We start from the raw sequence: 27,925 nt of genomic DNA on the forward strand, positions 1-27,925 counted from the left end.
GGTGGAGCGTGTTAAGAACTTTCCTCAAACTTGTGTGCGGGTGCAGACTGCTTCTAAAAAGCGTGCTAGCGGTCTTAAGCGAGATAATGATTTATTAAGCGGTGACGTTTTTGTTTAAGAAAAGTTCTTGAACTACGAAGAAGAGGCAAGTCTCGTTGGTGGCCACAACTTTAGTATTTAAAAACCCTCCAGTCACACAGATGACGTTTCGTTGTCGGCAGGCTATTCCCTCAGATCTGCCCTCCTCTGAGCAGGTCATCCATCAACCGCAGCAGAAGAATAGCGCGCCGTCACCGACCAGCACTACGGAAACAAAGAGGCCACATCACGCCTCCCAGCTTTCACCGCCTGTTGCCAAGAGCCCTTTCATGCCTCCAACTGCACTCATTTAATAAACACAAACCAAAAAAAAAAAACACATCAATTGTACACTTCCCTTGCATGTCGCCTTTGTGATTTAAACACATGCATGCAAAACGGACCCTGTCAGAATTAAATTCAACTCGTAGAAAACTTTACTGCGAGAGACCATTTTGAATTCGGGACTATATAACAACTGAACTTGTATTCGAAACAGGCCGTGGTTGAAACATTAATCGAGCTGATGTAACCTACCTGAAATTGCAAGTCATAAATTCATAACAGACGTGACAAAATGTTGTCTTTTCGCTATGACACTGATTCGCTATGCCTGTGTGCACGTGAGGAGGACGCGCGCCCGACAAACTCACTGCTCTATGGTGAACGCGCGCACACCATCTAGAATGCATTACACGGCCACTCTGACAGCTCCTAATTAAGATTAATAAGTCTTCCGTGCACGTAACCGCACACTTTATGCCATGAAACTGAAATAAATGACGGACGCAAAGTAAATATAGCCTCTCGCGTCAAGGCTACTAAATAGACAGCACAGCGAAGACGAATCACTAGGCAGATGCCATAAAAAACGCGGCGCGCACTAAGGAATGTGCCAGCCTGGACCCCTTTTAGAATTCTTTTTTTTTTCGAATACAAAAGAGCTCGGAAGCTCCGCCCCCACTTCGTGGTGACGTAGGCCCGAGCCCTAAAAAGGAGGGGGATGAATGAGGCATAGCTCTGCTCTAAGAAGTGAGGACAAATAATGCTACCTTTCATTGCTGCTTTTGTTGATCGGCCTACAACACTTTTGCATGCTGTCCTCTTAGGTTTAGGAAATCTGTTTTACACACTCCTTGTCTTTTTATTTAGTATTTCTTTGCTGCAACGGTCATTTGAGCTAAACATAGATTTTGGCATGCATGCAGAGGGGACCAGAATATATTACTGGTAATGGTTTTGTTGGACAGTATACTTCCATGATCCTATAATTTAAAACAAAACCCACGTGCATTAGGTTAAAAGTTGATAATATATTACAAGATAGTCTACAAAGAAAGAACCCGCGATTGAGAACCCTTAATGAGGGAAACAATATTTGTTAACTAATACTGTTTTGTTGCTGTCTATCAAATCATGTGAGAATTGTGGTTTGAAAGAAGGTGGTGACTATGGCAAGAGTCAGGGTGACAGTCTGTGTTAGGTGTATAGGCTAGTGTTGGGTCTTGCCGGTGGAATGTTTGGGCTTAAGAGTGTTAAGCATTTCCTATATATTTTTTTCAACATAAATATATCTACATTATTGCCCATACAGTTTTTAATTACATTTTTGTGGGTTTCCCGCTACTCTATTTCTCGATTTATTAAATTTTTTATTTCATGGCGCTCCCTTTCAAGCACGTTTACTATAATGCTTTGTTCCAGGTGCAAGACATACATAAACACAGTGTTCCAGTAGCTAGAGATTAGAAATCATTACATAGTTATAAGGGTGTGGGAAAGAAATTAATGTCAAGATGCCTAAGTAGAGGAAAATTGCAACAAAGCATTCCAAAGGAAGTGCATAATATGCAGTGAAATAAAGTTTTCTGAATATGAGGTAGGAATGACCATTTTAGCAGCGATTTCCATAGTTAGGAGCAAAATCAAAGGATCCCATGGACCATCCTTGCAATAAAGCATTTAACTTGTTGACAAATAGTGTTGTTTGAAGCAAAATGGCCAAACTGCAGAGGAAAATCATTCATTGACACTAGCGTTTTAAATAAAAAACAGACTAGGCTATTGTAAAAACGGTTTTACAAGTGTGGAGGCAAGTTCTAATTAATGTGGAAAAGGATCATACATTGACATACTACATTTAGACTGTCAAGGTGGAACACCTTCCTGGCAACCAAGCATTCCAAGTATGGGAGAAGACCATCTATTGAATTACTACATTCCAAGTGTGGGAGAGGGTCATTTATTTAGTTATTTATTTATTTAAGGGTTTGTATAGCGCCAGAATCGACTATGAGGAGTATCTCTGCGCTTGTCAACTGTGTGGCAGCAGCTGTGGGGCTTGCCTTCTTTAGAAGCAGAACAAAGTGGTTTTAAGTAGTTTCCTGAAAGCTAGGTGGTTTGAACATTCTCTTAGGGGGAGGGGAAGTTCGTTTCAGTGTTTCGGTCCAAGGTATGATGGAGATTTCCCTCCTAGTCTCGCTCTCCTAATTCTGGGGACCTTCAGTAGATGTTTAGAGCTGGAGCGCAGGGATCTCAGGGGAAGATGGGGAATTTATTTTTCCGACACATAGCAGGGATTCAGATGTGCTTTGTGGATGGTACAACAGATCTTAAATTTTATCCGTTGGCGTATTGGCAGCCAATGGAGTGTTAAGAGAAGAGGACGTGAGGCAGATCTGGACGGCATGTTGAACACCATTCGTGCCGCTCTATTCTGAACCACCTGTAATTTATTGGTAGACGCTTCATTAGCAGAGAGCACTAAACCGTTACTATAATCCAGGCGCCTCAGTATGCGAGCCTGAGTCAGTCTTTCTTGCAGAATCCGGAAGCAAAGGGAAGACTCGCCGAAGTAGGCCCAGGATATGAAAGCATGTACCTACTGGCTGGCCAACATGTTCACTGAAAGTAAGAGCTTGGTTTAACCGGACTCCCAAGTTTATGACAGAGACTTTGGGACTAAGAGGTTTGCCAAGATTGATGGGCCACCAATTGGGGGACCACAGTATGGGGGCTTCCCCAAAGAATAGGAGCTCGGTCTTCCCGACATTACACTGAAGAAAGTTCTTCCTCTTCCATTGTGAAATTGCATTCATGCCCAGAGAGAAGGTCTCTTGGATGGCTGGATTTAGTTAATTAAAAGGAAAGAGTAGCTGGGGATTGTCGGCATATGATATTGGAATAAACCCATATTTCCTTGGAACATTAGCCAAGGGAGGGAGGAATTGAAAAATAAAGGAACACAAAAACTATGAGAACAATTTTTTGACTATTTGCACTTTATTTTTGAATTGGGAGAACTTTATTGAACAATCCTCTTAAGTGCGATCAGGTGACGTTACCCACAGACGGGATAACGCTTACTTAGACTTTATTTGGGCCTAAAACCTGACTGAGAAGTATGTAGGTTGCCTTACAATTCGACATAGCTAGAGAGGCGTTTGTTGACATACCTCTCAGTACTTTACTCAGAAACGGCAAGAGTGAGATAGGACGATGATTGGTCCGATCCGTCAGAGGAGCCTTCGAGTTCTTTCGAATAGGCATTATCTGAGCTGCTCTCCATTCCAATGGAACATAACCTTCTTTTAAAGAAAGATTCAGAAGATGTTCTATTAGTGGGGCAAGTTGAGGAGTAAGGGTGTTAGCTATTCTTGCAGGAATCAGGTCGCACGGTGAGCTGATCTTCACTTGGCACATTACAGATTCTACATCTGTGGTAGCAAGAGGAGGGTAGTTCTGAAGCAGCATGGAATAAGTCAATCCTGCGGCATCTGTTGTCACAGTTTATACACTCCCCGAAGAGACAATATTATCATATATTGATTCAATTTTACGTGAAAAGTAAGATGCAATGTTATCACAAAGTGTATGTGAAGGTCCTTCTGTATTCTCACAGGCCTTAGGTTTCGTAAACGACTGGAGGATATTATATAAAACCTTCGGTGCATTACCGGCTAGTGTGAGTTGGGTGGAGATGTAATTTTTACGTGCAAGTTTAATTTTTACTATGATAGCTTGATAGAGAGGTTAAAAACTGAGTTTTGGGAGGAGGAGCTATGCAGCGAAGCAAGATGGTCGCCTGAGCTCTCGGCTCCGCTGACCACTGTCCGCCGATCGTATATCCTGTCTCACATCCTGATTTCCAGCCTGACCACCGCACAGATGAAGGACTGCTGTGTCCATTGGTGTGATCCCGAGACTTCCAACGCTCAGATTTGCTGAGTTACGTCGTGTGGAAATTTCCGGCCTCCGACTGCCTTACGAGCCGGGGTCTCGAGTACTGGCCCCGCCGGGGTTGCAACTGCACAACATCGGCCGTGACACCTGGACAGAGACCGGCCCCTTGCCTCGGAAAAGAACCTCCTGGCCTGGAGTATGTGGTGAGCGGTTGACCTGATACACGCAAAGGAGCATTGTTATCATCACTGGGCTGCCCTTCGGGGGGTTTCTGGTCCGGAGCCTGAGCTGCCGCCGGAGTGAGGCCGCAGATCGGCATTCGTGATCTGCTACCCGAAGGTGCACTCTCCGTCACCGGACGACCCCACTCCAGTTATCCTGCCCGGTGACATCGGGTACTCACTGATGTTGGGAACGGAGCGATGGGCGGTAGCCCGGGGACAGTCTTTGCGGACCGTGATGGCCGCCATTAGGGACCTACACTCCATTGTGAAGGCTAGGCTTCATGAACTGGTCGCCGATGACACTGGCACCGAGCGATCGTGCCTGGCGCCTGCTCCCTGCTCCTTCTGAGCACCGGCATAATCTGGATTGCCACATGGAAGACCGGGACCACTGCCGTGAAACCGATTTGCCTCCACTGTCTCTGTCCCGGAGCGCTACTGACCTCACCACTATGGAAGGAAATTCGCTTACACCGCCGGGTGCCCTAGCTGTTGGAATCACTGCCTGGTTCTTCATTATCCCGGGGTTTGATGGCGACCGATGGATGCATGGCCCCTCTGCTGTCCCTGTAGACAGTGCGGGACTGTGGACTATTGTGCCCCGGGACATTGAATTGGTGATGGGGACCACGGTAGCAACGGAGGGCTACGAGGTGAAATGTAGTTCGAGTAGACGCGCACCACCGGTTATTGTCTTGTTCGACCGTTTTGATTCTTCAAGGGCTCCGGTGGTACTACTGGACGGAGTTTGCTCGATGCTTCGGAAGGGACAAGGATGAAACGGTTGGTCGGAGACAAAAGCAGGGGCGTTGAGAGAGGAGAGGGACACTAACACATTGCTTTGCGGGCGGTTGGGTGATGCTTAACGTCTTCCCGACCCGATTCCATGATTGTTGACTACGTTTAGGGCTGTACGTGTCGGACGGGAGGAATGGGGAGTTTCCGGGGCGTATATTATGGTAGTTTCTCCTCCACCCTTTTTCTTTTTCTTCTTCTTTTCTTCTCTTTATAACTCTACACTCTTACTATATTTCGGGTTTTAGTTACGGGGCGACAGGCACGCTGCTAGGGGGGGTAGGCCGTAGCCATCTGCAGGGGTGCAGGGTGGGGGGTTGGGGGGAGGAGTTTTATTGTTTCCGTTCTTTGTTTCTATGGCCTTTTTTTCTTGCTTTTCTGGCTTTCCTTTCACTTCCTTTCTTCTGGGTTTGGAATCAGTATATTGGGTTACTCACTGTGTCTTTGACAGCATTGGGCGGGCGCTTGACTGTTGCACATAGTGATTGTATGCCTGCCTATCCCAAGTCACTCGTTTAATTGATATCGTTATATGTATTGGATTCGTTCGTTTGGCCCGCTCATTCGATGATTATGTTCCAAAGTCTGGCACCTGATTCCTCCCCCCCCCCCCCCCTTCTTTTCTATTTTTCTATTCCATAGGGGAATTTCATTCGTACTATTCGATATCATCCTGATTCTAAAATGAAAATTAAACCTCATGTATCCTGATATTATGATCTGTGTATGCCGCTAAGTTTAAGCTTTTAATGTGCTGCCGAGCCTCCGGGATGTTCGGCTGAATAGCTGTGTACACTTTTGTATAAATAAAGGTTTTCCAAAAAAACCCCAAAAAAACTGAGTTTTGTCACTCTTCATGAGTGGTACGCCATTTCTTCTCATGTTTTCTATATACTTTTATTTGCATAAGTAGCTGGGGGATGAACCACAGAGCTTGCTGACGTTTATGGCGATTAGAGAAGTGTTACACTGGCGCAAGATAATTAATGGTTTCCGTTGTGCTTCTTTTAGATTATCTGACGGTTTGTTTCAAGGTACTTTCAGGGAGGCTTGGAAATTCTCTGAAGTGACTTTCTGCCATTGCCTACGAGTCGTACCAGAGTCTTGGCGTGGCCCCCTATGTTCAGTTTTATGGCTCTTAATGGCAAATTCAATTAAGGCATGGCCAGTCCATGTTAGTTGCAATGGTTGTTCACACTGTATGTTAGGAGAGGTGGACAGAATAATATCCAAAGTATGGCCAGCCATGTGGGTAGGACCTTCATTCAATGTGTTTAGGCCTAAAAGTGCAAGGTTGTTCAGAAAGGCTAATGGCTCTATATTATTAGAGCATTCACTATGAATATTAAAATCGCCTAGTAGTACAAAATTAGTGCTAGCAAGTACACGAGGAGCTGTAAGTTCTGTGAGTAGGTCTGAAAAATCTGCTATGGGGCCAGGAGGACGATAAATCGGGGCCCCTTTCCAACTGACTTGGGCTGTTAAGTCATATCGGAAAATGAGAGCTTCCATCTTTGGATCACAGTATTCATCTAGAACACAAACGTTAATGTAATCTTGTTGTGTAATGGCAAGCCCTCCTCCCCATCTTAACTGGTCTATCCAATCTAATAAACTTGTAGCCCTCTGGTATTGCCAAGGTGATAGAAGGCGTAGAGTGGGGTTTGAGCCAGGCTTCTGTTAGGAATCACAGCTCAGGTTGTCTTGAGGAAAACAAGTCTCAGATTTCAATAGAGTGCTTGGGATGAGAACGGACATTACACAATATATCTTTCCATTTCCGATGATTTTTAATTAAGGAATAAGGTTCACATGGGGAGGAGGCTAGATTTGCATGATATCTCTTACTGGACAATTGATGATGACATATTACCAAGCCTGCCTTCCATCTGAACCATTACTCTGATAATGGCAGTATCTACATGAAAAGGGTCCTACAACTAATGGCAGAAAATCATAGCAGCAGTATACTGGGATAGTCAAGTCAATGAATTTATATAGCGCGCTACATACCCAGAGGGTCTCAAGGCGCTTGAAGAGGGGTGGGGAATTACTGGTCGAATATCCACGTTTTAAGTAGCTTTCTGAATGCTAGGTGGTTCTGAGTGAGGCGAAGGTGAATGGGAAGTGAGTTCCATGTTTTGGCAGCCAGGTGGGAGAAGGATCTTCCTCCCATGGTGGTTTTGTTGATGTGAGGTACAGCAGCAAGGGCTTGGTTGGAAGAGCGCAGCTGGCGGGAGGGGGTGTAGTAGGAGAGTCGTGTGTTGAGGCATTCGGGTCCGAGTTCGTAAAGTGCTTTGGCGAGCGTGGGTTAGGAGGCGGAATGTTATCCGTTTATTGACGGGGAGCCAGTGGAGGTCTTTCAGGTGACCAGAAATATGGTCTTTACGTGGGATGTCTAGTATGAGTCTGGCTGATGCGTTCTGGATGCGTTGAAGTTTTTCTGAAGTTTTGCGGTGGAACCGGCGTATAGGGTGTTTCCGTAGTCCAGTCGGCTTGTAACCAGTGCATGGGTGACCGTTTTTCTGGTTTCGGTGGGGATCCAGCAAAATGTTTTTTTGAGCATGCGGAGAATGTTGAAGCAAGATGATGAAACGGCGTTGACTTGTTTGGTCATCGAGAGTGAGGAGTCCAGGATGACGCCCAGGTTCCGTGCGTGGTCCGTCGGGATGGGTGCTTTTCCAAGGGCCGCTGGCCACCAAGAGTCGTCCCAGGCGGAGGAGGAGGTACCTAAGATAAGGACTTCTGTTTTGTCTGAATTCAGTTTCAGACGGCTGTGCTTCATCCACTCGGCTACTTCTTTCATTCCTTCATGTAGGTTTGTTTTGGCGGTGTTAGGGTCTTTGGTGAGTGAGAGGATTAGTTGAGTGTCATCAGCGTAGGAGATGATGTTGATGTTGAGGTTGTGTTGGCGTGCGATGGCTGCGAGGGGGCTCATGTATACGTTGAAGAGGGTGGGACTGAGTGAAGATCCTTGTGGCACGCCACAAATGACTTCAGTGGCCTCTGACTTGAATGGTGGTAGGCGGACTCTCTGAGTTCTTCCGGCAAGGAACGAGGTGATCCATTCAAGTGCTTTTTCCTTGGATTCCGATGTTTCTGAGGCGTTGTAGCAGGGTGCTGTGACAGACTGTGTCGAAGGCTGCGGAGAGGTCGAGGAGGATGAGGGCGACTGTGTCTCCATTGTCCAGTAGAGTTCGAATGTTGTCTGTTGCTGCGATGAGTGCGGTCTCAGTGCTGTGTTTTGCTCGGAAGCTGGACTGTGAAGAGTCGAGGGATTTGTTGGTTTCGAGGAAGGTGGCGAGTTGGTTGTTGACAGCTTTCTCGAGGACTTTGGCCGGGAATGGGAGGAGCGAGATGGGACGGTAGTTTTTGAGTTCGGTGGGGTCAGCTGTGGGTTTTTTCAGGAGAGCGCTGAGTTAGGCGTGTTTCCAGCTTTCCGGAAAGGTGGCGGAGTTGAGGGAGCAGTTGATGACGTCTCGGAGGTGTGGTGCTATGATGGAGTCTGCTTTGAAGATCTTGTCTAGAATAGCACTAAGTGCTGCTTACGAAATTCACAGCTGGAACGACCCGACCAGGGGTCCTGGCTTCTGGTGCTGTCCTGGCGCGGACGGGCGCAGACGGGCTAGCCTTTAACGCCTTTGGCACACCCGCTACGCGTTGCCTGAAGCTTCCAGTATATATGGGGGAGGTTGGAGCACTAGCACACCAACCTCCTTCCGCCGGAAATGGGTGCAAGTAGCAATAGAGAAGTTGGCAAGCTTTTGTTTAAAAAAAGGATGGACTCCCTCCACAACAAACGAGCAACGCTCGAGGTGGACCTGGAGCTCAACACACAACAATACAGTTCAGCAGCTAAGAGGTAGGATAAAAACAATAAAATGTCATTAGTTCAGTTTTAGCACCATGCAAGAAAATATCACCAATTAAGGAAAAAGCGCCGCTTACAAGTGACAGCGCGTCACTCATTCATTGAAACACTGCATTCTCAGTATAGAGAAACTCCTCCAATGCATCATTGAATTTCATGTGGGGTAGATGGGTGTCCATTAAAACCCTGTATTGCAAATGTGATGACCTGTGTATTGTAAGAAAGCATAGCAAATGGTAGCTGGTGTTATTTGAAAAAACTACTTCTAATACTTATTGAGAAACTTGTTTCAGTCCTTTGCAAGACACATTGGATCAAGCTGTGAACAACACCAACAAAATGTTGCCTGTCATTGCAGACAATTGAACATAATCTCTAATAGGATCAGATCCCTCTTGTCAATTTGGAACAATGATCTGACAGCAATCTGTCCTTAACCAGTTGGCAATTTCTTCAGCCTGATGCTGAAAGACACTATTTATATAACAAATGCTGCCAGCTTGCTCCTTGGGGTGCTCTGAATATCCCCAAAAGGGAATTATGTCTGAATCCACTGCTACCAATGATCGAATCATCCCACCCTGATTCTAAATGTATTTAATTGGATCAACTACCACATCTACCTTTTTGGAAATCGTGCACATGGGAGGGGAAAAGTGGTATTGCCTGCCACAGCTATTTACATATCTAGAGAAATGTTTCTTAATTGTAGTGTGGTACTTTTTTTTAAATATCTGTTTTAGTTTTATTGCACAAACAGTCAAGTAACAAACACAACCCCGGAGCCGCCAGGTCAACCCAATGCCACTGCAAAACGATCACTATTCCAACCAGCTGGCTTCCCCCACAGACATCTCCATACTCGGTTCCCCCTGGATACAGTTGCACCATTATGTCCCAGATGGGACCTGCCTCATTCTGTGCCCTCTCCCTTGTCCAGCAAGGGTCCCCAGACGTTCCCAAATTTGAGTGGGCACCCACACGCTTGATAAACCAGCTTCTCTGCTCGCATGCACCAGTTCAGGTGTGCCCCCCGTATCTGATTATGTTTCTCTGTGCCAACCATCAGTACCAAGTTGCCGAATATTAATGAACACCTGTCCAGGTTAAGTTCTTCCCAGCAACACCAGCCTGGGCTTTGGGGCTACCTGTCCAGCTTCTCCCCCAGGTTTCTTCAAAAAAATATTTTATGGTCCGTGCTTAAATATATGCCTATGCACTGGAAACGATTTACAAAAAGGGGGTGGTGATGAACAGAGTGTCTGAGTTAAACAGACTACTCTTACCCAGTCCAAAGATCAGGGCTTGATCCATCACCGTTATTTATCTCACTGCCCCATCCCAGCTCAGAACCTGGCTATATGCAAATCAGTCTGTCCCTGGCCCAGTGCATCATGGGAACAGGGCAGACTAAACTACCAAGCCAATTCTTCACCAGAAAGGAGACAAGCTACCGGGGACCGGTTTCTGGCATTTCAGCCTTCTTCGGCCCGGCTTGCTTGAATCCTGATGGAGCAGTGAGAAAGGGACTCATGTCTGAGTATACCCTGCCACACCTATAGTGGCCAAAAACGATTTACAAAAAGGGGGTGGTGATGAACAGAGTGTCTGAGTTAAACAGACTACTCTTACCCAGTCCAAAGATCAGGGCTTGATCCATCACCGTTATTTATCTCACTGCCCCATCCCAGCTCAGAACCTGGCTATATGCAAATCAGTCTGTCCCTGGCCCAGTGCATCATGGGAACAGGGCAGACTAAACTACCAAGCCAATTCTTCACCAGAAAGGAGACAAGCTACCGGGGACCGGTTTCTGGCATTTCAGCCTTCTTCGGCCCGGCTTGCTTGAATCCTGATGGAGCAGTGAGAAAGGGACTCATGTCTGAGTATACCCTGCCACACCTATAGTGGCCAAAAACGATTTACAAAAAGGGGGTGGTGATGAACAGAGTGTCTGAGTTAAACAGACTACTCTTACCCAGTCCAAAGATCAGGGCTTGATCCATCACCGTTATTTATCTCACTGCCCCATCCCAGCTCAGAACCTGGCTATATGCAAATCAGTCTGTCCCTGGCCCAGTGCATCATGGGAACAGGGCAGACTAAACTACCAAGCCAATTCTTCACCAGAAAGGAGACAAGCTACCGGGGACCGGTTTCTGGCATTTCAGCCTTCTTCGGCCCGGCTTGCTTGAATCCTGATGGAGCAGTGAGAAAGGGACTCATGTCTGAGTATACCCTGCCACACCTATAGTGGCCAAAAACGATTTACAAAAAGGGGGTGGTGATGAACAGAGTGTCTGAGTTAAACAGACTACTCTTACCCAGTCCAAAGATCAGGGCTTGATCCATCACCGTTATTTATCTCACTGCCCCATCCCAGCTCAGAACCTGGCTATATGCAAATCAGTCTGTCCCTGGCCCAGTGCATCATGGGAACAGGGCAGACTAAACTACCAAGCCAATTCTTCACCAGAAAGGAGACAAGCTACCGGGGACCGGTTTCTGGCATTTCAGCCTTCTTCGGCCCGGCTTGCTTGAATCCTGATGGAGCAGTGAGAAAGGGACTCATGTCTGAGTATACCCTGCCACACCTATAGTGGCCAAAAACGATTTACAAAAAGGGGGTGGTGATGAACAGAGTGTCTGAGTTAAACAGACTACTCTTACCCAGTCCAAAGATCAGGGCTTGATCCATCACCGTTATTTATCTCACTGCCCCATCCCAGCTCAGAACCTGGCTATATGCAAATCAGTCTGTCCCTGGCCCAGTGCATCATGGGAACAGGGCAGACTAAACTACCAAGCCAATTCTTCACCAGAAAGGAGACAAGCTACCGGGGACCGGTTTCTGGCATTTCAGCCTTCTTCGGCCCGGCTTGCTTGAATCCTGATGGAGCAGTGAGAAAGGGACTCATGTCTGAGTATACCCTGCCACACCTATAGTGGCCAAAAACGATTTACAAAAAGGGGGTGGTGATGAACAGAGTGTCTGAGTTAAACAGACTACTCTTACCCAGTCCAAAGATCAGGGCTTGATCCATCACCGTTATTTATCTCACTGCCCCATCCCAGCTCAGAACCTGGCTATATGCAAATCAGTCTGTCCCTGGCCCAGTGCATCATGGGAACAGGGCAGACTAAACTACCAAGCCAATTCTTCACCAGAAAGGAGACAAGCTACCGGGGACCGGTTTCTGGCATTTCAGCCTTCTTCGGCCCGGCTTGCTTGAATCCTGATGGAGCAGTGAGAAAGGGACTCATGTCTGAGTATACCCTGCCACACCTATAGTGGCCAAAAACGATTTACAAAAAGGGGGTGGTGATGAACAGAGTGTCTGAGTTAAACAGACTACTCTTACCCAGTCCAAAGATCAGGGCTTGATCCATCACCGTTATTTATCTCACTGCCCCATCCCAGCTCAGAACCTGGCTATATGCAAATCAGTCTGTCCCTGGCCCAGTGCATCATGGGAACAGGGCAGACTAAACTACCAAGCCAATTCTTCACCAGAAAGGAGACAAGCTACCGGGGACCGGTTTCTGGCATTTCAGCCTTCTTCGGCCCGGCTTGCTTGAATCCTGATGGAGCAGTGAGAAAGGGACTCATGTCTGAGTATACCCTGCCACACCTATAGTGGCCAAAAACGATTTACAAAAAGGGGGTGGTGATGAACAGAGTGTCTGAGTTAAACAGACTACTCTTACCCAGTCCAAAGATCAGGGCTTGATCCATCACCGTTATTTATCTCACTGCCCCATCCCAGCTCAGAACCTGGCTATATGCAAATCAGTCTGTCCCTGGCCCAGTGCATCATGGGAACAGGGCAGACTAAACTACCAAGCCAATTCTTCACCAGAAAGGAGACAAGCTACCGGGGACCGGTTTCTGGCATTTCAGCCTTCTTCGGCCCGGCTTGCTTGAATCCTGATGGAGCAGTGAGAAAGGGACTCATGTCTGAGTATACCCTGCCACACCTATAGTGGCCAAAAACGATTTACAAAAAGGGGGTGGTGATGAACAGAGTGTCTGAGTTAAACAGACTACTCTTACCCAGTCCAAAGATCAGGGCTTGATCCATCACCGTTATTTATCTCACTGCCCCATCCCAGCTCAGAACCTGGCTATATGCAAATCAGTCTGTCCCTGGCCCAGTGCATCATGGGAACAGGGCAGACTAAACTACCAAGCCAATTCTTCACCAGAAAGGAGACAAGCTACCGGGGACCGGTTTCTGGCATTTCAGCCTTCTTCGGCCCGGCTTGCTTGAATCCTGATGGAGCAGTGAGAAAGGGACTCATGTCTGAGTATACCCTGCCACACCTATAGTGGCCAAAAACGATTTACAAAAAGGGGGTGGTGATGAACAGAGTGTCTGAGTTAAACAGACTACTCTTACCCAGTCCAAAGATCAGGGCTTGATCCATCACCGTTATTTATCTCACTGCCCCATCCCAGCTCAGAACCTGGCTATATGCAAATCAGTCTGTCCCTGGCCCAGTGCATCATGGGAACAGGGCAGACTAAACTACCAAGCCAATTCTTCACCAGAAAGGAGACAAGCTACCGGGGACCGGTTTCTGGCATTTCAGCCTTCTTCGGCCCGGCTTGCTTGAATCCTGATGGAGCAGTGAGAAAGGGACTCATGTCTGAGTATACCCTGCCACACCTATAGTGGCCAAAAACGATTTACAAAAAAGGGGGTGGTGATGAACAGAGTGTCTGAGTTAAACAGACTACTCTTACCCAGTCCAAAGATCAGGGCTTGATCCATCACCGTTATTTATCTCACTGCCCCATCCCAGCTCAGAACCTGGCTATATGCAAATCAGTCTGTCCCTGGCCCAGTGCACTGGAAACACCTTCTCCCCTGCCTCCTGGGTACACCTGGTCACTTGCGGCGCCCAGTCCGTCAACCAGTAGGTGACAAATGTACGCCAATTAATATGAATCCTGGTAAAGTCACCAATCACCTCAAGGATCTGCAGAACTCTTGGAGGCCGATCTTTCTGGGTCTGCTAGGTATTGAAGAGTGTCATCTAGGTAAAGCGAAACAACTTCCTCTCAGATGAGGTCCCACCGCAGGCTGCGGATTAGAGCATCCCCATGTCCCCAGCGGTCAAGGGCCATTGTGAAGAACCTGTGGGGATAGAGGGCAACTTCTAGCTTAAATACTGTTGAGATAGTTCCATTGACCCTGTTACAAGCCAAGGGCTCCCTATAAAATAGGCTCACCGCCTCCAGGATGGAAAGGCTGAAGCCTGTCTTCTGTAGGATTTCAAATGGGGAGGGCCCGTCCACTAAGTCGAACGCTTTCTGAGTGTCCAGGGCCAGCAGTATGCTGGCTCTTGTAGTCATTCTCTCTGAGACACAGCCAAATACGCTTCCTAAATTAGGTCTACAGAATCTATAGAGCATGTACCCTGACTGATCTGTAGCGACCACTGTGACCACTACTCTGATCAGTCTGTATGCCATTACTTTTGCCACGTAGAGGGGTGAAATTGGCCTATGTGAGCCTTACTCCTTGGGTGGCTTCCCTTTTGTTGTGGATTAGTCCAGTGTCAGTCTGGTGTAGATCTGGTGGCAGAATGCCCCACTCTATGGCTTCACCATACATGTTCTGTAGGGGGTGGGGGCGGGGTGGGGAGGTTCTAAGTGTGACTTCATGCATTTAAAGAACAACACTGGGAGGCCGTACGATCACATGAACTTCCTTCCCTTAAGTCTCGCAGGTATATGGACAATGTTGCAGTCCTGTGACACCATGAATTCATGTGACTGATGTAGCACACCATAGCTGCTGAGCCCAGCCTGTGCACAGTGTGTGAGAAGTGTGGCTCAATGATTAGAGCGGCAGACCCTGATGCAGAGGTCTAGCCGGGGACCAGGGTTCAATTCTGCGGGTCTTGGGCTCAAAAATTCCACGGACCTGATAATTCTCGCCTCGGTGCCTATTCCAATCATGGAGTCTCACTCTGCAACTCTGGGCAATAACTTGCTTAATCTCCACAACGGCCCCCACAACGCTAAGGATGCCTGGCCTCCACCTTGGGGGCGCCCAGGAGTGGACGCCTCACAGGGAAAGCCAGGATGGGTTCCACAGCAATATTCGTACAAGCGCCTTGAGACCCTTGCAGGTGAGTAGTGCGCTATACAATTATCAATTTACAATTTCACATTTACTAAATTCAACACCAGGGCAGAGCAGCAGTGCTAGACTATCGGATGCCTTTTAGATAGCCACAAACATGAAGCCAGCCCATTCCAGTAACATAGACCATCTTGCAAGATAGCCTACAGGCCGGGCAAGTATGAGTTGCGCAGCATCTGGGAATAATCCCAACTGGTCAGCATGGATCAGCCCAATCATGTGGAGTAGTAGTCACTGCATCAAGGATCCAACTGAGAATATGATAGCCTACGTTCAGCATTGACAGTTGTCTGTACTTCGCCACACCCATAGCTGGCTTCCTTAACTTGAGCAGGGGAATAAGTGCCTCCCTCAGGGTGTAGGGCAGCACCCATGCTGCAAGCGCCTGCTGGTACATTGCAGTAAGACGAGGAGCTAGGAAGTCCCGATAGGCTGCATACATTTCTACCAGGAGGCCATCTGTCCCCGGCACCTTCCCACAGGTCATCCGTCAGACATCAGGCGAATTCCCTCTTCTGATATGGCCTTTTCTAGTCCCTCTACTACCTTTGTCATATGGCCGTTGGGGTCTTTGTCGACATTGCTAAGTTAGCATGAGCAATGCTGCCATGATGCTGCTATTGCTTGCATTACTACATGACTTTATTTTGCAAAACTCTGTGCCATTCACATGAGAACTGTCTGCTTTCTGCGTTTCTGCCTTTACATGGAGTCTAGTCTGAACACAGAGTGCAAGGTCGATAAACAATGCCTCTTGTTGTTCTGTTCTGGTCAGTCCCTAGCAGTTAGACAAAACATGCTACACAGCTCCGGTTGCTGGAAACTCGTGCTTTGATATTGTGGGGAAGCATGTTGGTTTTACATACTTGGAGAGGGACCTTTCCAGGGAGAAGACTTATGCTGTTCCTATGATGTAACTAAGCACTAAGGTATGGGGTCTGCTGACAAAGCCCAGAAATCTCCCTTTATATAATAAAACGTTTTCTTTCCAAAGGGAGGATGGTTAGGCCTTATAGTCTTTTACCCACTGTTTGCATACAATGACATCCCCCTTCATGGACTTGCTACAATGCTAACTGTTTTAGGTTTGAGTTTTGCTGCTGGTAGTGGCTTGTATACTGCATTATAGAGCACTATAGTAAAAATAAACATTTTGAACTAGAACAGTGACTCTGTCAATTATTATTGTGGACAAGTACGAGTGAGTGAGCGAAAGGGTAAGTCTTGCTACTGTGATTCCTCTGAGAGTCGGGAGTGTTGTTCTGGGCTATGTAATCATTTGAAGATTTGTGATTATGTAGGAGAAAAAATGAAACACTATAGCTATTTGGGTCAGGGATTTTGGGTACTAAGGCGGTAGGAAGGCTTAGCCCCTGCACACCGAGGTCTTGTTTTCCTGTATATAGTTCTGTGCAGAATCCCCGCAACACCTTAGGCGTAGAGTGCAAAACGGAAGGGAGCAGTCCGAGTCTGTATCTGCAACACAGTTCAAGTCACCACCAGTAAGGAGTGTGTGGGAGCAAGGGAGCCAGAACCTGTGATAGCATGTCAAAACATGCAAGTTGGTCAACATTAAGAGTGTATACATTGTATACATTGACTAAGGAAATATCTTGGTTGTCCAACAGGCCCGTTAATACTGAAAAGTTCACTTCCGTGCCTGTTGTGCTGATGTAATCTAGAAGGGGGTGTCCATATTTGCCCAAATCAATGCCCCCCTCGTAAATACAGAGTATGTGGTGTACACCCCCTGACACCTCCAGCGTTTGCATAGGGCAGCCCCTTCTATAGCATTCAAGTGGGTTTACTGCAACAAAGCCACATGCACACCTTGCCGTTTCAGATATGCCAACACTTGATATCACTTTGCTATGCTTTTCAGGCCTGCTCATGCCACAATACTTGTTTGTAGTTGTGCATAACATCCCAAAATAAACACCACCACAATCCAAACTCAGCCATCTGGGCACCTTAGTAATAGGAGAAGCCCTGGTCTTCACAGCCAAGTGGGATAGAAGCACGAGTAGACAAGTGCCGGCCAGGATGCTCCTTTCGGAGTGACGGCTGCTCTTTACAAATACTGAATACAAAATACAAATACAAGTGGTGGTTCAACTATTAGAACATCCCAATACCCCCCTCCCCAGGACAACAAGGCAACATTACACCATCCAAACTGTATACGTATCTAGGAAAGCCCCTTTCCTCGCTTAGCTTAAAGAAGAATTTTGCCCTGTGATCAGTAACTTGCAGTTGTGCGTAGTATATCATGGCAGACTTGGTGTTCAGTTCTCTAAGTTTCCGCTTGGCCTCTTGAAACTTGGCTCCCCAAGCTCTCGTGCACATTTTATGGACATGTACTTAATCTTTAAATTGTAGCAGGCGTGCTACAACGGACCCTGTGTTCCCCCTCTAAAACAAAGGAGGAGGATAAGCCCTCCGATGCTAGACTTGCTAGACTTAGGTCTGCAGCCAGTTTTCCAGAAAGGACACCAGATCTGCTCCCTCTGCTTTCTCTGGCATTCCCACCATGCAGATGTTTTTCCTGCGTGCACGACCCTCCTAGAATTTCACCCTTTCCAGGATATAGGCTATTTGGATCTTTAAGCCTTTGGACCACGCCCTGCAGTGCGAGTTCAGAAACAGCAAGACTCTCACTCCGTTTTCGATAATCTGCCCTCTGTGTCAATTTTGTGCTCCAGAGTATACACAGAGTCCTTGATAGCCATTAGAATAGAGTCTGGTTTATCATGTGGTATTGGCAACCAGCTCCCAAGTGGGTCGGCCTCATCGCCAGGTGCAGGAGGATTCTCTGTACCCCCTGGTTATAGCGCGGCCCACCCACCGATCACCATCCAAGGAAGGGTCTCTAGCTGCCGTACAATGCAGCCTTCAGCATTGGGGGCCCCACCTTAGCGGAGGCCGCCAACAGCAGAAGAGGAGCTCACCACAGACACTATAACGCTCTAATGTGGGAGGTCACCGACCACCCCAGTAGTAGGTAGTGGGATTTTCCCCAACCCCTGCTGTACAAGAGCAGTGTGTAGACTCTTCAGACCACTATTTCAGCAGCACATCTATGTATGGACAGTACATAGTCCACACCCCTTCAGTCCCCTCGGTGAGCACACACAGGGCCCAAGAGTGCTGTGCTCAATGAAGACACCAACAGGCAAGTAGGCTAAATGAAGGCATCAGGGCTCGTACTCCTGAGCGCCGCTGTAAGCACCAACAGGATCCACAGAGTGGCGCCTGAAGTGGTGAAATTACAGTGGGTGAATCGGACTCACCTGCAACCAGGTCCTCCTGCCATGTGTGAAGCGTGTACCAAAATCATGGGCTCCTGCAGAGTGCCATCAATGATCTGCAGGAAATGTCACACTCGGGTAGTTGGACGTCACCTTGGGCTCCCTCAGGTCCACCACATACAGTGCAGGGGGCCTCATCTGGGTGCATCGGGCTGGACAGCACACACCACTTCAATTTTCACTGCCTACTCTTGGGGGCCTCCCACAGCCTCCCTCAGTGGGGGCTAAGACCCCTGAGGGGTCTGCCTTCCTAAGTATTCTACTACACTTGTCTCAGTAGTCCTCCAGGGACGCTCAGCATACCTTTCAGGTGCGTGGAGGTCCAGTATCTGCCCTGCTCTCCCACCTCAAGATCCCTGCCGCAGCATATACCTTTGAGGTACCAGTGAGGGCAGAGGGCGCTCCTCTCACTGTCCGGCTTCTAGAGGTATGAGGCCTGAGTCGGGAGCTCCCATCTTGCCTCGCTCTACCTATTGTGGCACAGCCTATATAATCTCTCATAGGCTGACATGGTGCCCCCAGCACTCTCTGACAACTGGGGTGGGACGCCTCAGCACTTCTGTATGCCTAACCCCTGGTGGTACATTAGTACTGCAGGATGGGGCCGGTTGCAAGAGCCTCGCTGGAAGCTCCATCCGTGATTGGCCATGCCGGTTCAGTTACTGACCACAATGCCCCGTTTTAACCTGTACCCTAGGCTGTTACCTTCCAGGAGAGAGCGGTAGGTGTTAGCCCTCCCGGGATGTGGTGTTAATGTTTCTGCCATGTTTTGTTTAGGCATATTCCGCTGTGCGGCTGTGAATTTGGCCATGGGTACTCCTAGGTTCTCGTCTCCTCTATTGGTGGGTGTCCCCAGGGTATGTAACCTCTCCCACGCCTCCGTGCCAGTCGCACAGAAACTGGAACCACCATCATAGATAACCTTGAGCTTGGCCAGGAAAAACAGTGTGGATATATGGGGTTCAGTTTATGTAACTGCAGTTTTTTTTAAACATTTATTTTGTTTGTTTTATATAGTGCGAACTAGACCAAAGACATTGGGTATCTTAGCGCTTTACATGAGCGCAAATTTTGTTACAGAAGGACACATTCTTTTTTTAGGCACGGGGAGATTAAGTGATTTACCCAGAAGCAAACGTTGTTGGGCGCTGTTGCCGAGACTCGAACCAGGTTCCCCAACTTCAAGGGCGACCGCACTAGCCGAAAGGCTACCTCATCAATTAAATTGCCTTGAATGGCTCTCTTTCTGTACCGTTGCAGTATAATCTGGATAAATGTTCACCCACCCCCTCCAGTGACCTAGCCTGTGTGCCTGCGCCACCTGTAATATGTTGTCTGTGTCTTTAAAATTCAGTAGGCTGGCTATGAATACCTGCTATGGCACCACAGGCCCCAGCGGGCAGCCGGGAACTCTGTGTGCACCTTTCCCCAAGGCTACAGATGACAGCCACACTTCAAGAAACAGTACCCTGCTTGGGCCTTCTGCCCGTTCTGGGGCTCCGACCATCCTGATGATGAAACATCTGGAGCGCCCCTCTGTGTCAAGTTTCACAACTAGTGTTGCTACTACTTGCTCCAGTCTGTGTAAGCGAGTGTTGTTTTGCACTACTGTGGGATCAATCCACTGCATCATCTACGATACCTTTTCGGCTAACTAATTGTAATCTGCCCCTAGGTCACCCAAATTCTGGGCCACAGTTTCTTTCTTGTGTTCCAGGGTCTGTTTGGGCTGGGTCCTGGGTCTTTAGACTTCTGTAGTTTGTCAGCATTGTCCTCACTCTCTGTTGAAGCCTCTGTGGTGTTGGCTGCCTGTGGGGCTTTATTCTGACCGTCGCTTCTGAGCGTACCCGTGGCCCAAGACGAAAACTGTGGTTCCAGTGCTCCTCCTCAATCCCAAGTGAAAAGGATGGGGATATTCATGGCCATCACCATGAGCTCAGCACTATAATTACCCACCCAGAACACCACACCGCTCACAGCACCCACCAATACGCCATCCACCCAGCGTGCACTGGCCAGGCCGTAAACAACCCAACACAACACAACACAGCACAGACCCAGACCAGGCCCTGCTGCACCCCTCCTCATGCAAGAGCACCCCAAGCCCTCTTGTACCTTCCTGTGCTACTCTCTGTTCAGCCACTATCTTGTGGGTGTAGGAGAAGCACAGTACCAATGAGGCCACCCCAAACCAGCCCCTTGTCCGTGCTGCCACCACATTTAGGGCACCGGCCCTCCTCCCTTAGGCTTAGCCGCAATCTCCTTTTGTGTCAGTCAATACCGCACAGTCTACCACAGCCGTAGTAGTCGCTGCTGCTTACTGATACCGCTGGCATATGGGGTGGTCTCCCCATCCCTGCCTCCATCTCAGCCTGTCTGGGGCTAGGAAAATAAGGATTGCTGCCTCTGTTGATGCTGGAGCTCTCTACCTAAATGTCCAACTTTATTCGGCTAAGCCACGCCACCCCCTCTCAAAATGTGATACTGTTTTTGAAAAATAAACTTTTTATTTACTTTTTTTTTTCACACTTGCATGGGAGCCACTGATTAGTATACAGAAAGAGGCACGATTTTAGATTTTTATTTGGAGTTTATTTATTGGATGTTTGTCAAGCTCCTAAAGCCTTAATGCAAAAGTCAAAAGTAAATTTTCATTTGTGGTTTGTTGGGTGTTTGGGTACAGTGCTACATAGGCCCCGGAGTAAGAATTACTACTGTTTTGTTTTTAGGTTTTGACCTGGCCGTAGCACTGCGAAGCAGTACTCCGCCCAGGCGAAAGCTATTGTTTACATTATGGGGGACTTGAATCCGCCCCTTCTTCCATTGGCTAGCTCCATAAATGGAGGCTAGCCATTATAAGACATGGTTGTCCATCACTCTTTCCCGGTCAGAACGCGAATCGTGGGCGTTTCTGACTCTTTTTTTTAAGTCCCGCCCCTTGTTGCCGTGTGTCCCAGGCCGCGCTGTGATTGGCTGCCGGCCCGGGACACCCCCGTGACGTCATTCCCCGGGCCGCGCTGTGATTGGCTGCCGGCCCGGGACACCCCTGTGACGTCATTCCCCGGGCCGCGCTGTGATTGGCTGCCGGCCCGGGACACCCCTGTGACGTCATTCCCCGGGCCGCGCTGTGATTGGCTGCTGGCCCGGGACCTGACTTGTTTTGCTGGCGGTCACAGCTCAGCGCATGAGCCCATTATGATTTTTTTTTTTTATGTTGTGAAGTTCGAGACGCCACATTGTTTTAGCGTATTGTATGGTATGTAACTTTGTGACCTACAATATTTGTCTTTTCTCTTTTATTGAGGTCTGTGCATTCTGCAGAGCATGCGCTTTATCCCACTGAACTACAATGGGCCCCTAACCTAAATCTGATCAGGCCATTTAAACCGAACGCATTAACCCCGGCAACTCCAGGGGCTGTAAATAAATCACAAAAGAGCTGCACCTGCGCGCCGCAGTGCGAGGGCTGCATTTCAGCTTTTTACGAGTATAATGTAATCAACATAAAAACGACACTGCTTAACACCTCAAAGAGTGCACACTACAATTACTTTACACGCGGGAACATCTCTCCTGTTGGTCAGAAGGCCTCCGTGTGATTTCAACTTGTCGCGCAAATGTAGCCCCTTGCATTCATATGTTTTTGATTTAAGTAGATTGAAAAAACCGATGCGAATGAAAAATGCCACGGTATAAACATTAAGTGCAGATGGACAGAGTATCATAAAGAAAATTATTACAATTGTTCTGGGAGTGGAGGGGTGTCTGTACACATGTTTAATAGATAGCGTAAGGCACCCTGCACATATGCATATATAACATGTGCACACACCTGACATACAGAAAGTGCTATATGGAACAAAGCGCTATGCCAAAGTTGTTGCTATTGACCTCCCCTACCCCCTTCTCTCTCAACCAAGGAGCCCCCACAGGAATCCATCTGACTGTCCCCGGGGGGTGATGGTTTTGTTGGGGGTGCATCTGAGATTGCACTTAGCCACACAGACCTGAAGCCCCTGGGGGTTACTTCAGAGCCCCTTGGTTTAGACATCCTTTTATCTTCTATTCTGTTTCTGTGCCGTGGGGGGAAGCCCGCCCCCCACCAGTGGATGGAGGGGCTTAATTGACTTCCCAGGTGGCCGTGGCCAATGTGAGGACGAGGTCAGCGGAGCCGTAGGGAAGCAGAGGAGAGGGGTGGAGGCGAAGGGGTCGTCACCACTTTACAACAAGTTCTCTCTCCATCTACACCCATCAGCTCAGTCCAGTCTCTTGCCGCTTCCCCACTCCTTCCTTAGCACAAAATAAATAATAAAGTTTCACGAGGGCTGGCCAGCGTCCGGCGGGGTCACATGTAGGCTTGTGCCCTACCTCCTTGTCCCCTCCCCTCCCCTCCCCTTCCCCTGCCTGCTGCCCCTCGAGCTCCCCGGAACCTTCCCCTGTCTCTTCCCCTTCTCACCTCTCCTTATCTCTTACCCCTTCCGCCTCCACTCGCTGATGTCTCCTTTAACCCCCTGCTCCAATATGGGTTCTCACGGCTAGACTTCCACCTTGGAGCTGGGAAACCAAGGCTCGAGACTCCACAGCCTGTAATTCTGGGCAAATCACTTAATCTGCCCGTGCCTGAATGTGCCCTTGTGTAACGTAACCGGTGCTCCTGTAAAATGCGCCAATACCTTCGGGTCTATTTCACGCGATATAAAGCTGCAACAACAAAACAAGCACTGGCGTTGCCAAAGGTTTCGCATTTTGAAAGTTGGAGCTATTGGTTTTGTAAATGACATTTTATATTTATATATTGTTATTGACAATGCCAATAACGATATATAAATATAAAATGTCATTTACAAAACCAATAGCTCCAACTTTCCAAATGCGAAACCTATTGGTAACGCCAGTGCTTGTTATACATGTATCTGCTTGGATGGAAGATCTCAAAAGGGATAATTCCTGATTTGGTGATCGCTTATCTTTTTGATGACTGCTTATGTTATGTGTGCATGGTTCACTGGTTGGAAATGCATTGTATCACGTGGAAATACATTGCTCAATACATTATTTGATTAAAACTGGTACTACAGATTTCACATGAAAGAGCAGATGGAAATTGGGTAATGTTAGACAGGATTTGTCAAACCAGGTATGGGGATCCCCAAGATGCATATGTAGATTTGGTTGAGGGGGGTGGAGTTCATAAAGGCTTTCATGAAGAAAGGATTGATCGGAAGGGGACAGTTGATATGCAGAAATGAAAAGGAGGCTGTAGTAGATTGTGAGTATTGAAGTAGTATGGACTCGCATCTTTTATTGAAAAGTCAGGGAAGTTGGTGGTGGGCACGGAACAATTGAATACTGCTACTTTGCTAGCTTTCTTTATTGCTTTGTCTATTAGACTTAGTTATCTCAGTGATGACAGGGCACCTAAAGGTACTAAATAGGAGGTTGTAGGTGGATGCAGAGGTAAGAAAACTTTGGTGAGAGGTGGAAAAATGAGTACATCCATCTGTTGTCTGTAGGAAGATGAAGATGGATTTAACAGGGTTTAAGGAGGTAGCTGGAAAGAAGGAAGGGGAAGTGCTCTAGTAATGGATAGTTAGGAGATGGTGCATGATGGGGTGTAGACTGGGAGAGAGCCAGAGTCTATTGGGGAGGAAGTGGCAAGAATAATCTGGGAGAAATTAATCATTCGAGAATAGGGAGAGGTGGGAGGCAGTCTTTTTGTAAATTGACAAGCTAAGAACAAGATGAACACGGACATCCAGCCATGCTCACCATTTCACAAGGTACTGAGGAGTACTACTCATCAGTACCTTGTGAAAGGAGAACAATTTTAACTACAATTCTATTTTAATATCATACAGCGGTAGAACTGTTGTGTATAGAAGTGCCAAATTAATCTAGATTTAATATTGATATTTCTTGATGATTCAAATAGATTCTACTATTTCCTAAAAATATGAATGTACTGCTTTACAGTGCACTTTTAAAGTTACGCAAAGATCTTGTTGGTTGTTTTTTGAGTTTGCACTGAACATAAAACTGTTTCTTTGTTACAGGTGAGTTTCTTGTTCACCGATCGTGGGATACCGGATGGACACCGGCATATGAATGGATATGGATCCCATACTTTCAAGTTGGTGAATGCGAAAGGTGAAGCAGTTTATTGCAAATTCCATTATAAGGTATGGTTACAGCAATTACTGTTCTTCAAGTCGTGTAACTTGCTATTAACCCTTGAAGTTAGACTTTTTATTAACTGGGTTATACCCTGATTTTAAGGTCTCGCACCTGGCGACACAGCGCGAAAGCGCTGTCGCCAGCGAGACCTATAGCTGTCGACTCTGCTTTCAAGGGCCTTGAAAGGGAGACAGGAGATGGACACACGCAGGCTGCAGGCCGGACTGGCGCACGCGCGCGTTCACCACGTACAGTTACGCGCTGTGCCCATCTCCTGTCTCCCTTGCAAACCTCATGCACTACTCGCATGCAGTAACGGCCAACACACACACAGCCAACCCCCCGCTTTCGCTTCGCGTTGTGCACGCACACACACACATGAGCGCGCACACACACACACACACACACACACATACAGAGAAACATGCGCGCACACAAACACACACACACACACACACCACCCACCCCCCCCCACCACCCCAGTACAACTAAGCCCCACTCACCGCATCGGCGCCACTCCGGACTTCTGCAGCCTCTGCAGGGCTCTCCCACAGGCATGGGAGCCCCGCGTCATCACTGCTCCTCTGGGCAGGGCTTCCCAGAAGGCGGAAGTCCCGACCCACGAGGCGTGATGCTCCCGAACTTCCAGTTTCGGGATGTGCACGCTCACGGCTTGTTGTGTGAGTAACTAACTGCTTTTTATCCATAAAATTTGGTAGAGAGCAATATGGCTGAGATACCCGCCACCCCCTCTCAACACAATCCCCAAGAATGGGAATACGGAAACAGTGCTGAACTTTTGGAAGGCGGGAGGGAGTTACCCTCCCGGCCGTATTTATTAAAATATGAAACAAAATTAAAACATTAAAATAACAGTTTCATATCATGTACAATTTCATTTCCACATTACGATGTTTTGGCTGTCCTTAACACATTTCTAATACAAAGGTTCTCCTAGCCGATACTAACATCCTACAAAAGCATTTTCAAATTGAAATTGTACATCCTAACGTTAAGGGCCAACGGCAAGGTCGTAACCGGTGTCAGATCCCTAAACCAGAACTCCCCCCTCACTTGTGAGGGGCGGCCGCACAGAGGACTGCACCTCATGTGCACATACCAATTTCCCTTGTCTTGACGGGGGCCCCAATTAACTCGACGCCATCTTAATGGTCGTCCGAGGACTCGTGTGAGGTGTCTAGAAGGTAGCGTAGACCCCCCTCCCCACCCCACACAACTTACCACATCTGCCGTCGCAGATGTCCTGGCCCCGGGAAATTCCCAGGAGGGGCCCGTAGCCCCTCCTATCCAGGGAGGGGCCTTGACCGCCTTCCCTTTCCTTTCGGCGTCCCATCCTTAGAAGGGACCCCCTCCCCGTTGAGGGGCCAATGGCCACCTCCCCCCGGGCGCTCCCATCCGTAATGGGTGACGCCCCCCCCTAGGGATCTTCCAATTACTGCTCACCGATCATGACCTTGCCGCCACAGGCCGGATAGTTGACCGGCTATCCGGACCCCCCACAAAACTCCTACCTAAAGGTCATGCTGTAAACTCCTTAACCAGGCTACGAGGTCTCCTATGAGTAAAGAATTCCCCACCTGGGACAAATGGACCCCATCTTCTAGATACATATGGTCCCCCCTGATACATCCATGAGGAATCGAATGCAATGTACTTGTACGGAACAATCTACCAAGCTTGTTATTTACTTTCTTCACAGAATGATTTACAGCAGCCACCGAAATAGCCCCCCGCCACACTTTCCGTGGAATCATATGGGACCATGCAATCGTGCACCCTGGAACCCTTCTCGCCAACCAACTTACTGTGGATAGTATCGCCTCGAGAAGTAGTCGTCTACCAGTGGTCACCAAATCATTGCCCCCAAGATGCACTATGATTATAGCTGGCGGTGACCTTGTCCGCCCTAACAGGCCGTCCATAAAAGTTTGAAACTGGTCAATACAGAGCCCGCCCCTTCCGTAGAAGGTCACCCTGTACCTGTATTCCCCAGCCATGTGAATCATGTCACCTGCTTTGAATACGTCCGCGGCACGCCTCACGTATGAGTGGCCCACGACCCACACCACTTTTTCCTCAGCCGGTGATCTTTGACCGCTAGTTCCCAGGTGTCGGGTCGACTGCACAGTCCGCCCCGCCTCGTAAGCTTGCGAAACTGTAAACCAAACAAAACAAGAAGCGTGAGTACATGATATCAGCTTCACAACATGTGCAACCGCACATACCTTTTGTAACAATTCGAGGACCAACGCCCCAACTGTTTTACTTTTTCCACACTCAGACCCCTGGCTGTAGCCTCTGTAGCAGCGCCTATCCGGAAGGAATGGGTCCCAAACTCGCCCGGGTTCAAGCCCGCGGCCGAAATTGCCTAGCAAGCACCCGCTGGAACTGAAACCTCGTCAGTGGGGTGGCATCAGCGTGTCTCAGCAAGGTCCCCCCCCATGATGCCGCCCTCTGCGCCAAATACTCCTCAACGCATGCCACAGGGCACATGGGAGATCCGGGAATCCGCTGGACTACTACACTGTCCCCGATCGCACCCTGATCGGTCTTGGACCTGGCAAACGAGACAAACAACGTCTCCCCCTTAACTTGAAGGTGCTCTCGGCACAGTCCACCCCCCGTATCCTGCTTGTTCTTCGCCACCAGTTCGCTTACCCGCATAGCCCCATGGAATGCTAATGCAAAAGCGGCCCGGAATAACACTGTTTCTGAATGAGATGAACATGTCGCAGGGAGTACGGACAGTAACAGGGCCAACCTTTCCAGACCTATCGGGTGCCTTTCATCTACTCTGCGACCCTCAAGGCGTTGCCACCCACGCAGCGCTTTCTGTACTACAAAAGACGCTGTGGGGTCCTGGATACCATGAGCCCGTGCCATAAAGGAAATGGCGGCCCGATGCCTCTGGGCCGTAGCTACTGATTTGCCTGCCTGATGTAATGACAGCAAAAACTTTAAGACATACTCTTCTTGGCCCCAAAGCTCCCCCCTAGCAGAACCCAAAAAAGACCAATAGGAACGGAACGCCCCTTCATATGCCTTCCTTGTCCTGGGTGCTAAACTCTCTCCCACGAGGTTTTGTAGTTCGGGGCACAGAGAGACCAGAGAGCTTCG

General features: G+C 48.2%; 1 protein-coding gene across 1 annotated transcript in view; it reads left to right on the forward strand.

The window, feature by feature from the left end:
- The window catches only part of LOC147729276 (catalase), a 316,196-nt gene that overhangs the window by 78,852 nt on the left and 209,419 nt on the right, over window positions 1-27,925 (forward strand). Inside the window, exon 6 of the mRNA XM_086959591.1 lies at window positions 24,667-24,792. Coding sequence (XP_086815717.1) covers window positions 24,667-24,792 — 126 coding nt within the window. The remainder of the gene's footprint in view (window positions 1-24,666; window positions 24,793-27,925) is intronic.

Source organism: Lissotriton vulgaris, chromosome 2_2 (assembly GCF_964263255.1).
Source record: "Lissotriton vulgaris chromosome 2_2, aLisVul1.2, whole genome shotgun sequence".
Classification (NCBI taxonomy): domain Eukaryota; kingdom Metazoa; phylum Chordata; class Amphibia; order Caudata; family Salamandridae; genus Lissotriton; species Lissotriton vulgaris.